At 35.3% G+C, this 13,659-nt stretch overlaps 1 protein-coding gene across 3 annotated transcripts in view; it reads right to left on the bottom strand.

The window, feature by feature from the left end:
• Positions 1–1,690: 1,690 nt before the first annotated feature.
• Positions 1,691–13,659, bottom strand: part of LOC149954457 (diacylglycerol kinase delta) — a 147,449-nt gene continuing 135,480 nt past the window's right edge. For 2 of the 3 annotated variants that reach the window (XM_090169072.1, XM_090169074.1), the window contains exons 25-30: positions 11,371–11,513; positions 10,660–10,774; positions 7,579–7,683; positions 5,785–5,901; positions 4,283–4,660; positions 1,691–2,887 (exon numbers count right to left, since the gene is read on the bottom strand). In XM_090169072.1, coding sequence (XP_090025198.1) covers positions 2,804–2,887; positions 4,283–4,660; positions 5,785–5,901; positions 7,579–7,683; positions 10,660–10,774; positions 11,371–11,513 — 942 coding nt within the window. In that variant the 3' untranslated portion in view covers positions 1,691–2,803. The remainder of the gene's footprint in view (positions 2,888–4,282; positions 4,661–5,784; positions 5,902–7,578; positions 7,684–10,659; positions 10,775–11,370; positions 11,514–13,659) is intronic. The other variant, XM_090169073.1, reaches the window with a different exon arrangement.

Raw genomic sequence — 13,659 nt, forward strand, 5'->3', positions numbered from 1 at the left:
TATATTTTGAAAAATACTCATGTCACGTAGGGTACATTAGCTGGTGATATATTGAAGAATTTAAGAGTTCAGCTATTTTAGTTTGACGATATGTCAAGGAAATATTATAAAGCTAGATGTAACTGTGATGACTGTGCGTTAACATTCTAGTAATAATAATAATAATCAGCTAGGCTAATACCCAAGGCACCACCTTAGGCCCAAGTCATCTTGCGACTTTTAATGCCTTTTAAGTATAATGCATATTTAGTTTCACCTCCATCGGAAACCTGGTTCTTAAACAACAAGGGAAGAGGAACTCTCATTACACCCTGTACAAAACGAATCTATGACACAAATCAACATAATTGCTGTGCATTACGTGTAATTACTGGATTGAGTAATTAAAGTTGTCGTTCGATTATAATATAAGAGGTTTACGAACTTTCAGCTTCGCCACGATTGTCGTATTATCAGAAAAGCAAAAAGAACTTAATAGTGGTTGATGACAGTCTGTCGCAAAGCGGTTGCAAGTTTCAACACAGGAAAATGGGAAATACGTCATTTGGTTGGCAGAATTATTGCCAGGTTAATTTGAACGCGTTTAGGAAGGAAGATATTTATTTTGATGGACAAACCAAAAAAGCAACCGTTATCAAAGCTGTGACGTCGTACCATAGTGGGGGTCTTAATTGGGTATTATTATTTTACTTTAAGGGGAATCATATGCTAGACTTGGAAAGTCTTTGTGGCAAAGCTAAGAGTCCGGAAGCGTCCTGAGTAACAATCGTGGCGATTCTCATCAGATACAGACACGAAACAATAATTGACTCTTGAAAAGGCCGTTGGGTCCCAAACCAGCCAGTCTCGCGCAATTACTAGTTTTTTTTCCGCGCCTTTAACCTCGGTCAGGCGTATTTACGAGCGCGATCTCATGGGTCCTAGTGGAACCAATTAATTCCAAAGTGTAAAGACAATAAATGCGTAGAAAATATTTCTTAGGGAGGTCAATTTTTTGAGAAATTGCGCGTTTCACGTAAGCCCGAATTACGTTATTGTCGCGTTGTGGAAATAATTAAAACACACGAACATCAAAAACATTTAAAAAAGATCTGTTGTTCAAAACGACCAAAACCAATGTTCACGAACAACTATAACGAGTTTACACGCAACCGTGAGTCGAGTGACTAAAATGATTACCGATACACTTGTAAATGTAAAGAAATTGACATATAAACCAGTGAAATAACTCGCACACGATACAACACTCAAATCGAAACAAGTGCGAAGGAATATCAATTTGGTTTTCTTCAATTCGCCACCCGAATTGTCCCTGGTCAACAGCCCAGCGTTCAACGACCACTTAATAATTTCCGCAGTGGTACTGTCGGATATTGCGCTGGTTGTAAAAGGTGAAATTTGAAAGCCAAGGGCGAATTCGTGAGCGAATTTACGAGTGAAAGACACCAGCATCGTCCAAACGTTCAAAGCGTCATTTTCCGCGAGTGTCAGACTATCAGTGAAGCGAGTATTTGTGAGTCTTTATTCCAGACAGGCAATGTCTTTAACACGCGCAAATAAAAATATAGATCATTTTTGTAATGGTTAAAAAACCGTTCCGATTTTGAAAGACTTAATGTATATATCTTAATTTAAATAGTCAATATTTAAAATCAGAGCGACCAATTAGAATTAAAATGTGTAAAATACAGTACGAATGGAAGCGAATGCGAAAATATAATAAGCACCCAAATTTTAATTTAACAATGACCTTGTAAAATATGTTCAAGGTCACCTACATTTTAATTTAACAATGCATTTATAAACGATGTTCAAGGGTAACCCTAATTTGTTTTGTAAACGATGTCCAAATTTATAAAAAAATTCCAATGATCACTGGTCACCCTAATTGTTATTGTAAATGATGTCCAAGGTTATCCAAATTTGCAATTATCACTGACCTTGTAAACGACGTCTTAGGTCACCTCAATTGTTATTGAACAATGATCTTGTAAACGACATTCAAGATTACCCAAATTACATTTATCAATGACCTTGCAAACGATGTCCAAGGTCATCCCAAACTACGTTCAAGGATACCCATATTTGCATTTATCAATGACCTTGTAAACGATGTCCAAGGTAGACCACGTGCAATGTAACCCAAATTTTTAATTATCAATGACTTTGTAAACGATGTTAAATGCCCTCCAAATTTCGTACCCTAATAAAATAGAACATTTCTTTTTGAGACAATTTATACATTGAGTCTTCTTTCGAACTGTTTTGAGTAATTGAAAGGATTCATTTCCTTTCACAGACTGCGTCCCGAAAGCGAATGATTTCAAGGCGATCACGCGGACTTTCGCCATTATTTGGTATCAATTATAAGGCATAATTTTATTGTGTTTGTCTATAAAGGCAGTCTCTCGAAATTTATTTACGATAAAATGGTGTTAGTCCATTTCGAGAAACGCGTGTTCCCGCGCGCGAATTTCTTCCAAATGGCCCCGATTTGTTTGTGTGAATGAGTGAAAACATTTAATTCAAAAGAAATTTAGCGCGTTCAGACCTTTCAATATACATACAGAGAGAGATTGTCATTTTGGAATGTTTACAGAGCTAAATACTTCCTAATATTCACCGTCACGCTACTTTCGGAATAGATACAAAATCACTATCAACAAATGTTTCGTACAAATACGTCAAACTAACTTTATAAAGGAAACTAACAGGAAGTATTTGGCACTTTTGAATTTTTGTATAATCTCTTTTGGGTTTGGAAGATTTGTCGTATTAGCGAATTAAATCAGCCCAAGCTTCCTCAACGGTTACTTTTGCTCACAGAGATGTCTTTGATGGCTTGCAGAATTCTTTTAATGTGACCGACTTTCGTGATTCCAAGTTCCTAATAGAACAAATTCAATATTTTGTAAATTAATAACATTTTTAACAACGATAATAAATTTTGTAAACGCATACAATGTTTGAAAACGATACAAATTTGGTAAACGATTCAAATTTTTGTAATTGATACAAATTTTGTAAACGAATAAATTTTTGTAAACGATACCAATTTTGTAAACGAATAAAATTTTTGTAAACGATACAAATTTTGTAAACGAATTAAATTTTTGAAAACGATACTATATTTTGTAAACGCATACAGTGTTTGAAAACGATACAAATTTGGTAAACGATTCAAATTTTTGTAATCGATACAAATTTTGTAAACGAATAAATGTTTTGTAAACGATACCATTTTGTCAACGATACAAATTTTTGTAAACGATACAACTTTTTGTAACCGATACAAATTTTTGTAACCGATACAAATTTTTGTAAACGATACACATTTTTGTAAACGATAAAATTTTTTGTAAACGATACACATTTTTGTAAACGATACACATTTTTGTAAACGATAAAATTTTTTGTAAACGATACAAATTTTGTAAACGAATAATTTTTTTGAAAACGATACCAATTTTGTAAATGATACAAATTTTGGTAAACGAATAAATTTTTTGAAAACGATACTAAATTTTGTAAACGATACCAATTTTGTAAACGATACAAATTTTTGTAAACGAATAAATTTTTTGAAAACGATACTAATTTTGTAAACGATACAAATTTTGGTAAACGATACAAATTTTGTAAACGAATAAATTTTTTGAAAACGATACTAAATTTTGTAAACGCATACCAATTTTGTAAACGATACCAATTTTGTAAACGATACCAATTTTGTAAACGATACCAATTTTGTAAACGATAAAAATTTTTGTAAACGATAAAAATTTTGTAAACGATACAAATTTTGTAAACGAATAATTTTTTTGAAAACGATACCAATTTTGTAAACGATACAAATTTTGGTAAACGATACAAATTTTGTAAACGAATAAATTTTTTGAAAACGATACTAAATTTTGTAAACGCATACCAATTTTGTAAACGATAAATTTTTTGTAAACGATACAAATTTTGTAAACGAATAAATTTTTTGAAAACGATACCAATTTTGTAAACGAATAAAATTTTTGTAAACGATACAAATTTTGGTAAGCGAATAAAAATTTGGAACAAGAAATAAAAAATTTGGTAAACGAATAAAAGTTTGGGAAACGAATAAAAGTTTGGGAAACGAATAAAAATTTGGGAAACGAATAAAAATTTGGGAAACGAATGAAATTTTTGGAAACAAATAAAAATTTGGGAAACGATAGAAATGTTTTTGGAAATGAAACAAAAATGGATGAAATGAAAGTAAATCGCGCGTTCGTTGCAACAGTGGTACCTTCAGATCCCTCCTCTCCAAATCCAGAAGCTCCGTTCCGTGAATGTCGTGTTTGACGAAATTGTCTTTGTACTCGGACATCTGAATGAAGTCCAGCCATTCGGCGACCTCTTCGGTGCCCCAAGACGAGACGCGCGAGCTCTTGAAGTTGGTCGGCGTGTCGGGTGGAGTGCCGCAGCCCGCCGCCCCGCCACAATGGCCGCCGCTGCCCGAAGCGCCGCCGCCAGATGGCGCCACCGGCACGCCTCCGCTGCTGCTACTGCTCCTCCTGACGCTGCCGCTTCCCGGCTGCGCTTCGCCCTTCAAGCCACTTTTGCTCTGCTTCTTGAATTTCAGTTTGAACAAACCACCCCGGTGGTGCGAAGACTTCTTCTGCTCCTGTAATGAGGGGCGTCGTTTGTGAAATCATCAGCAATATGAAAAGGTAAGTATGACACTAGACCTCACCTCCTACTTGGTTAACTGGTCAGGTTAGTTTCATAAGGATACTATAATTTTATATAATTGGAAAATCTAAGGAAGATTATGGTGGCCCTGATGATTCTCATATAAATGGGCGTGGTTTACAGCCGAGAATTCGCTCGCACACCTAGTCGACATTAAGCCTTGCGATTTTCCGCGGAACTAGACTGTAGGATATTAAGTGTGAGAACTAATCTATTTTCCGAGTTAATGTCTTTCATTTCCTTCGTAACGAGACCAGCCAGCCAATCAATTTGAAAAAAACGGGTGACGTGTGAGAATCTACGTAGTTTAAGCCCCGCCCCTTTCTTGACCCGCTTTCGTGGAACCTTTGGCAGCGCATACTTAAGCATCTCAAGTGTATAAGTGCATAGTTTAGCTCTCAATATCAAACCGATTATCCTCTTAGCGCCATCTGTCCGTCGGTTTTAAGGGGAGCATAACGTTACATTTTTATGGTGTATCAACGAAATTAACATTTTATTAACACAGCTAGGGAAGAATCCTTGAATAAACCCCTTTTAAATATTCGGTAAGAAATCTTTTAGTCGTAGTCGGTATCGCTAGGTTTTTACGATCAATCGGTAATTTTAACGCGAGCCGGTTAATCAGTTATTTAAATACGATCCGATTAATTAGTAAATATCAGTAATTTAAATGATATTCGGCTAACCGGTAAATATCGGTAATTTAAATAATATTCGGTTAACCGGTAAATATAGGTAATTTAAATGATATTCGGCTAACCGGTAAATATTGGTAATTTAAATGATATTCGGCTAATCGGTAAATATCAGAAAATTAGACGCGAACCAATTACTCGGAAAATATCTGTAATTTATATGCGAACCGGTTAATCGATAAATATTGGCCATTTAGAGGTGGTTAATATCAGTTAGCGTCCATCACACGAGGTGAATATTCTAAAAATAACCGAAACTTCGAAGTAGGAATATGTATTGACCCAAGTCGGATAATCATAAACTTTGGACGAAGATATGTCTTTTAAAAAGTACAAGCTTCGCTAAGGAAAGCATTACCTCATCTTCGGCTCCGTGGAAGACCACCACCCCCTGAGACTCGGAGCACTTCTTCATTTCATTCTCGACGTTGCTCAACAAGGCCAACAACTGCTCCCCGCTCGACGACGACAGTTCCTGCAGATATACATACCAATCAAAAAATTATTTCCTTCCATAAAAGCACTATCCAGTCAAATAAAGAATTTGCGCGGTAGTGACAGGACAGTTTTATTTACACTGCCAAAGATCTTGGCAGCGTGAAAACTGGCGATTTTTATTGGGATGAAGAAATGTAGGTGCCGCTAATTTGACCAATAATTGACCGGAAACCAGGGTTGGAAAAAGCCGGCTTTTTTGGAAAAAATCCAGACCAGTGGTTTTAATCGGTTATACCTGTTTTTTTTTGTTATAGCTGGCTAAAATATAAACAGTGCCTTTTACATATGTAAGTAGAAATTGTCTGCAGTTATTGTCGTAAATAAGGAACTAAACAAATAAAGCGAAATAACTATATAAAATATTTGAATTCTTTTGATTTCCTCGGGAAATTAACCCTATTTTTTGTGTATGACGCACCGATAGAAGCGAGGCAGCGGACTTTGGAACTTTAAACCTACCGAAAAAATGGTAAAAGTAAACCGGTTTCTAAATATGAAACCAAAAATAAACTAAATTTCTAAATAAAAACTATTAATTTACTAAAATATTCATATTGTAATTTATTTTAAAAAATAGCCAAAATTTCTGGAGATTTTCAAGTGGCTATAACCGGATTTAACCCAGTGGCTTTAACCGGTATGGCTGGTTCTATGCCAACCCTGCCGGAAACACGTGTTCGTTAGTGTCAAGAAAAGTATCAGTTTGTTCTTTGCTTTGGTCTAGACTATTTCTTTGACTGTTGAGGCGATTTTTGAGTTGCACCCAAAACAGTAAGCTCCTTTCGCATAAAATCATATCAGCCTGGTATGTCGTTGGTTCCTCAACTTAAACGTACTTCTAAGGTCTAGTGTGACCGTGGCTACCGATTGCTTTTCAATGAGGACAAACCAACCTGATTCAGAATTATCATGGATTTTAAAATCACGCCGGAATATATCGCATAAAGAAATTTATAAAAAACTGAAACAGCGGTGAAAAATGGACAATCCTTAGTAAATGGTATTGCTTAAAACGGCTAACTGATCCGGTTATTTGGCTCATTATTCTCAGATATCTGATGATAATCAGTCAGTCAGATCTGGTTTATCTCTTATATTTCCCTCACACTGCAATCTGATTTCAAATTGCATCCGATTCATCATCCGAAGTAGCCGATCGGAACGGTTCAGCTATAATTCATCTCACCAGATTCATTGCACCTTGTCAGTTATCTGACTTAAAGGATTAGTATGAATACTTGTGGAAAGCAAATCAAAACGAGCAGTAATTAAAATTCCGAAAGGAATTTAGGAAAGCGATGTGTTAAATCTGAAATGTTTTTACATTATCTATTCTTTCTGTCGATTTACAATGAATTCCAATTAGTCGCGGGTAAAAACTATCGTTTATTCATTTTGACCCATATAAACTACTGAACGTATAATATCTGAGCCTAAATTCAGATAACCTGATGTCTTATCTATGATAATTATTTTCTCAGGTCATATGACACAACTGTTATCTGAAAACTGGTTCAAAGCACTAATAAATGGCGAACCCGATTTGAAAATATTCATCTGGAAAATATAATAAAATGTGATAATAAAAAGTAACTATTATGAACTTTAGCCTGTTAGGATGTGTGAAAGTTCAAAGAATAAAAGGCAAACTTACAGTTTCGAAAATTTTATCTTGCATGAATTTGGAAGTTCCCCAAAAGAGATTGCGCACACTGGCCACGAAATAGCTCACTTCCTGCCGTGAGATCACCTGAAGACACTAAAGATAGTTTTGTCAAAAGATCCCGCGAAAGGCCCATTGTGACACTACCAATTAATCACTGGACTTTAAATGACTATGTTGAGACGCTTTTTAGTGTTAGTACCAATCCCTTTCATGCTCGAAGGGTACGCACCCAACTCTTAAACAATCAAATCAGCTTGGTATCTCATTGGTTCCCTACGACTGACGTCTTTTGACGCCATTGGGGCGCATCCCGGCGACGTGTTTCCGGGCCCCTTCTCATTCCGAGTGGAAACTTCGCCACGATGCCGTCAGACCGTCTCAACATAGTTATTCCTCTTAAGTAAAAATATATTCTTGGGAAAACCCTACGAATGTTTAGTCACGGTTTCTACCACCAGATGGAGTTATATCTCCTTCAGCTTCGCGCTGTATTGACTAGTTAGGGTGAATTAAATAAAATTTCCAATCACGAGGGTTCAAAAACGACTTTCTTTAATGAATTTATACATTAGTGAAAAGGTATGCAATTAAAAAACTTAGGCCTATTCACAACATTTTTGTTAGTTTTCGGCTCTAGTTCTCAAAACATGTAGCATTTATAGACAAGGACGAAAAGGAATTTTCGTGGTAGGAATAGTGTAGCGTTGTGCATCAAGCAAAACGGGCCATTTAGTGCAAATTTTTAATTTTAAATCGATTTTAAGTCATGGCGTTATAATTATACTATTAAAATAATAAAGAGTCACGATACTTCATGACTTAAAAGTTTTAAAATTTATTTACAATAAAATAAACACGGCGAGCTTTCGGACCGCGTGGTCCCTCTTCTTTTTGTAAAAGTTTATTTTATTTTAAATATATTTTAAAACTTTTAGTCATGAAGTATCCTAACTCTTTATTATTTTAATAGTGGAAATTGTCCTTATTGGAAAGTATTTATAAATACTTAAGGCAAAAGCAGAAACTCGCAACACTTTAATATTATTTATTGAAATGATCTCATTCTAAGCCACTAACTTATGAAAACACACGCGTACTAATGTTTTCGCTTATGCGAGCAGATTATGCTTAAATGGAGTTCACACGCAAAATATTTTGAAAAACATTCAGTATACAACTACAGAAGCGTGGTAATTGAGATCGAAAATACACGCCAGCATTTATTGTTAAGTTAACTTCATAAAATACCGTAAAAAGCCAGGTTACGTTTCTATGTAGTTCTACCTCAAATGCCGCCATCTATCGAGCCAAATCGAAAGTATTAATAAGGCAAACGTGTTCGTTAAAATTATTAATCATGGATAGAATGATAAAATAATAATAATAAAAGCAGCTGATACTTAAAATTAAAAAAAATTGCTGCTTTTGGGTTCAAGACGAATTCCTCCGGCGTTTAAATGGCGCTACAGTCAGGGTAAGAAACCAAATTATCTCAACCGTTTCCTTCCCCCGTTGTCTCGCCCTGGCGTATACGCCGGTTAATTGGGGCAAGCAGACTGACGGGATTACGAAAAACCCGGCGCACAGACAGACAGACGGACACGTAGAGCGCGGGACTATAATCAAGGATACTGTATAAGAGGATAGGTAGCCCGCCGTACCTCCTGTATTATAAAAACGCCGGCAGCATTGGCGCGTTTAAAATAAAACGAAAGACGCGCCGGCTTGTTTCTTTTCCGTCAAGGACAGAATTCCAATGGCTCCGTATAGATAACAACTATAAAATTTGACCTGGACGGAATAGAAAATTTGAAGCCGAGCTAGGATCTAATGCGCATGGCCGGAATCAAGTTTCGCCATTTTTTCTCTTTGCGTCTTATCCTCTTAATACAGTATCCTTGCTATTCATAAAACGTTCCGGAACGTCCCCGCGATAGCCAAGGAATTCAATCCATAAAATAACGACATCTGGCAATTTACATTAATAAAAGTGGGCAATATTAATATTTTAATTTAGTTTTATTCAATCAAAAGGATGTTTCGAAAATGACTTAATTGTAGGGCTGTGCGAGTACTCTAATATCATCGAACTCGACCTCGAATAAGTAATTGGAAAACACTCGTCGATTATCGAGTACCAAATCAATACATAGTCAGGTAGTCGATTACTCGAATAAGCTGCTCTAACAAGTAGAGTACCCGAGGTGTTTATTGCCGATTTTGTTCAAAGTCGGCCGTAATGTAGACGTATATGAGATATGAAATTTCCCAAAAGGAGACGTTGCACTACCCATTCGATTTGCCATGGCAACCGAAAATGTTTCAAGTAATCGATTACTCGACTCGACTTCAATTATACTAGACTCGAATACTCGATGAAAAATTTTCGTACTCGATACCCGACTTGATTGCCTAAAACCAACTACTCGCACAGCCCTACTAAATTGAAATATTTAAAGCTAAGCCTCGGTCATAAAAACCAACGTTCTTCAAAACTTGACCACCAAAAGTGTTTGTGTGTCCAATAAACTTTCTCCAATCACAAGGAGCAGCTCGGTTTTACGACTAGTGCTGGCAACAACGTTTCGCGTTGTTCGTGTGAGTTGTAATATGTTTCAAAGTGTTGAAAGTACAATAGATTATACATAAAACATAATTTATTAGGCTAAAGCGTGATTAGGTTAAGCTTTGGTTAACTGTCAAGCCTGAACTAAAACGAAATCGTCACTCTCGTAGGATTTTCCTTTTCACTTTAATACAACTAATAGCATAAATAACATAATACCAAAAAGTATGACAGTTTGGAAAAATTATTATAGAATTGATTTTCAGAATTATTGCTCAATCAATGTTTAGTTAAGCACAGAGCCGCCTAGGTTCCAAATATGCCCAAGGCGTAATATTCAACTACCAAGGATGATAATACATTTATCAGTTTGGTCACGAGTCCAAATCTGGGTCAGTGTCAGAAAGATTCGATCAGAAAATTAGCATTGAAGCCAAGCTAAGTTTCATACTCAAGTTATTATGTTACTTGTGATAAAAATTGGTACAATAAATAGAACTAACCCCTTCTGTAACATTTCCACTTGGGAACAATTTGTCCATGTAGTTCAGAGTTTGCAGAACCAGCGGAATCAGTTCGTGTTCAACCATCAGGTAAGAACTCGCCAAGCTCTTCAAACTACATTGAAAGAGGAATAATTATATCAAAAGGGCGTAACATCCAAAAGGACATAATATCCAAAGGACATAATATGAAAAGGACATAATATCCAAAGGACATAATATGAAAAGGACATAATATCCAAAGGACATAATATCAAAAGGACAAAATATCCAAAGAACATAATATCCAAAGGACATAATATCCAAAGAACATAATATCCAAAGGACGTAATATCAAAAGGACATAATATCAAAAGGACCTAATATCAAAAGGACCTAATATCAAAAGGACCTAATATCAAAAGGACCTAATATCCAAAGAACATAATATCCAAAGGACATAATATCAAAAGGACATAATATCAAAAGGACATAATACCAAAAGGACATAATATCAAAAGGACATAATATCAAAAGGACATAATATCAAAAGGACAAAATATCCAAAGGACAAAATATCCAAAGGACATAATATCCAAAGGACATAATATCAAAAGGACAAAGTTTTCATTTAAAACCTTAAAAAATAAGATTACAATTTGACTGTAAATAAATACTTTAAATGTTTATGGTACTGTGGGAGTAAATGAATAAATGAATGATGATGGTTACCTCTTAATGAGAGCCGCCGTGACGTGAACGAAGCTCTCCAAATGGTGCAGTTCGTCTTCGGACAGGGGCAGGGCGGGAAGCGAGCGGTTCGGATTGACCGTGCGCTGACGTTCCTGCCACATTTTCAGGGCGCTTTCCAATTGCTGCGAAAGGGAAATATAAATAGACATTAAAAAAAACACTATTATTAAAGGGAGTATGAGCTTTCATGTTTAGGGTGAATCAACGAATTTCACATTTATGTTACCCTGTTTAACAGAAACTAGGAGTTATTGGCGCTAGCAGACAATTTTTGGTTTAGTCAAACTCGGTACTCCTTTTAAAAAATAGGTGGGCATTTTACTCAAAATCTATAACAGGTAGTTTTTTTAATTTCGCAACTTTATATATTTTTAAATTCGGATAAATGGAAAACATTTACTTGTTTTTCATTAATATTTTTTTCACCGGTAGATGAAAACTTTCCACGACTTGAAAAGTAAAGTTGGTTTGGTTGAAAAAGACCGATTTCTCAGAAAGATACGAGGTCATTGTAAAAAACCATGTAGGTCATAGGAGGCAATAGCCGTGCTCAAAAATGTTGGAAATTTACTTCATGTGTGTATAATTTGTGTCTTATCGGCAAAACACAACTCATTTTCATGTGACACCAAAAATTATTATTTTTATTCTATTAAAGTGCACATTCTACATGGAAAGTTTATTAATTCAATTGGTTTCTGCGATATCGATTATTTGTTGGGGAAAAAAGTGTATGGCCTATTTAGACCAAGATTGTATATAATATGTTTTCGTTTGTATAATAGTCGGTTTCCAAAGTAGTATTTTAAGCGCCAGTGGTTTTATTTGCCATAGGTATTTCCAGTTACTCATTTCAATTAGAGATCGGCGTTTGAATAAGAAATTATCCAATTATTTATTTTTATTCATAACCGAAAATTATCCAAAAAATATCAGAAAAAAACCCGTTATTTTTGCATGTTAAATCGTTGTTTATCAGTATAAAATGTTCATAATTAAACAGTTAACCAAAATTTTTATAATTAATCGAAATTTATTTATTTGTTCCGCCGATCTCTAATCTCAATTAAGTATGCCTGTTTTCTCATCAAGAATGCGCTTCAATGATGGAATTATTTTTATTTAAATTACTAATCCTTTTTCTGCCACAACATCTGAACGGACAGAACTACTTGCATCTTTTGCAGAACGCATTCAACGACATTCCTTTCGCCAACTATACAGACGACTATAGTTCCAACATGACGGTGCACCATCACATCTAGATAAAGATTATCTGGGCACCAAGTTCCCTCAGATATGGGTTGAACAGAATGGTTTTGCGCGAAGACCTACACCACTCGATTTCTCGATTTAGTCGTGTGGGGCTTCATCAAGGCGCACGTGGCAAGCATTGCTGAGTAAGATCAAAGAATGGTCGAAGCTTCGCGTCGGGTCACTCCCGATATGATCCATCACTTCTTTCGAAATATAATGAATCGTGCTGAGAACATATTGCAGCAAACGGGGGTATAGTTGAACATTTCATGTGAACTATTCGATGTAATAAAAATAAAAGCCATTGGTTTTATGAGAAATTAATTATGTAATGATGATAAGCTACACATTAGGCACCCAAGGTAAATTTCCAACATTTTCGAACATGGCTATTGCCTCCTATGACCAACTTGGTTTTTCTTTGAGAAAATCGGTCTTTTAAACCATGTACCAACATTATTTGTACGTTTTCTAGTATGCTCTACAATTTTAACATTGAAATGTTTTGAAAGACTCAAAAATCTCTTTAAATTTTTCTGAAATTTAGAAGTTAGTTAGTTTTCAATTTCATACCTGAAAATTTCAAAACTCTACCTATAAAAGTTTTTGAAAAAAAATTCTCTGTCGGAGCAAAACCAGACACCCTGCGTAAACGGATATGCCTAATCAGAGCTGGAACACGTAGCTGAACAAACAAGTACTTACTAATCAAAGAATTTACACTTTTTCGAATATTCTACATACGACTAACATTGTTTTATTTTGGTAAAATAGTGGCCAATAAGTGGTACTTATTAGTACATAAGTAACTTTGATAAATATTAGCGAATAAGTATTAATATTTTGTTGAACGGAGAAATGAATTAATTAACAGTAGCAAAACTATGAAGTTGTTAAACATTATTTACACTAAAAATGTATTTATTTCAACACAGGAAGAAGGGTTTGTGTTAAGACGATCTTGGTCTAGTATTCCCGCCACAAGAGGTGATGAAAAACGTGGTCAGTGGG

Source organism: Leiobunum rupestre, chromosome 3, assembly GCF_980474605.1.
Source record: "Leiobunum rupestre chromosome 3, qqLeiRupe1.1.hap1, whole genome shotgun sequence".
NCBI classification, from domain to species: domain Eukaryota; kingdom Metazoa; phylum Arthropoda; class Arachnida; order Opiliones; family Sclerosomatidae; genus Leiobunum; species Leiobunum rupestre.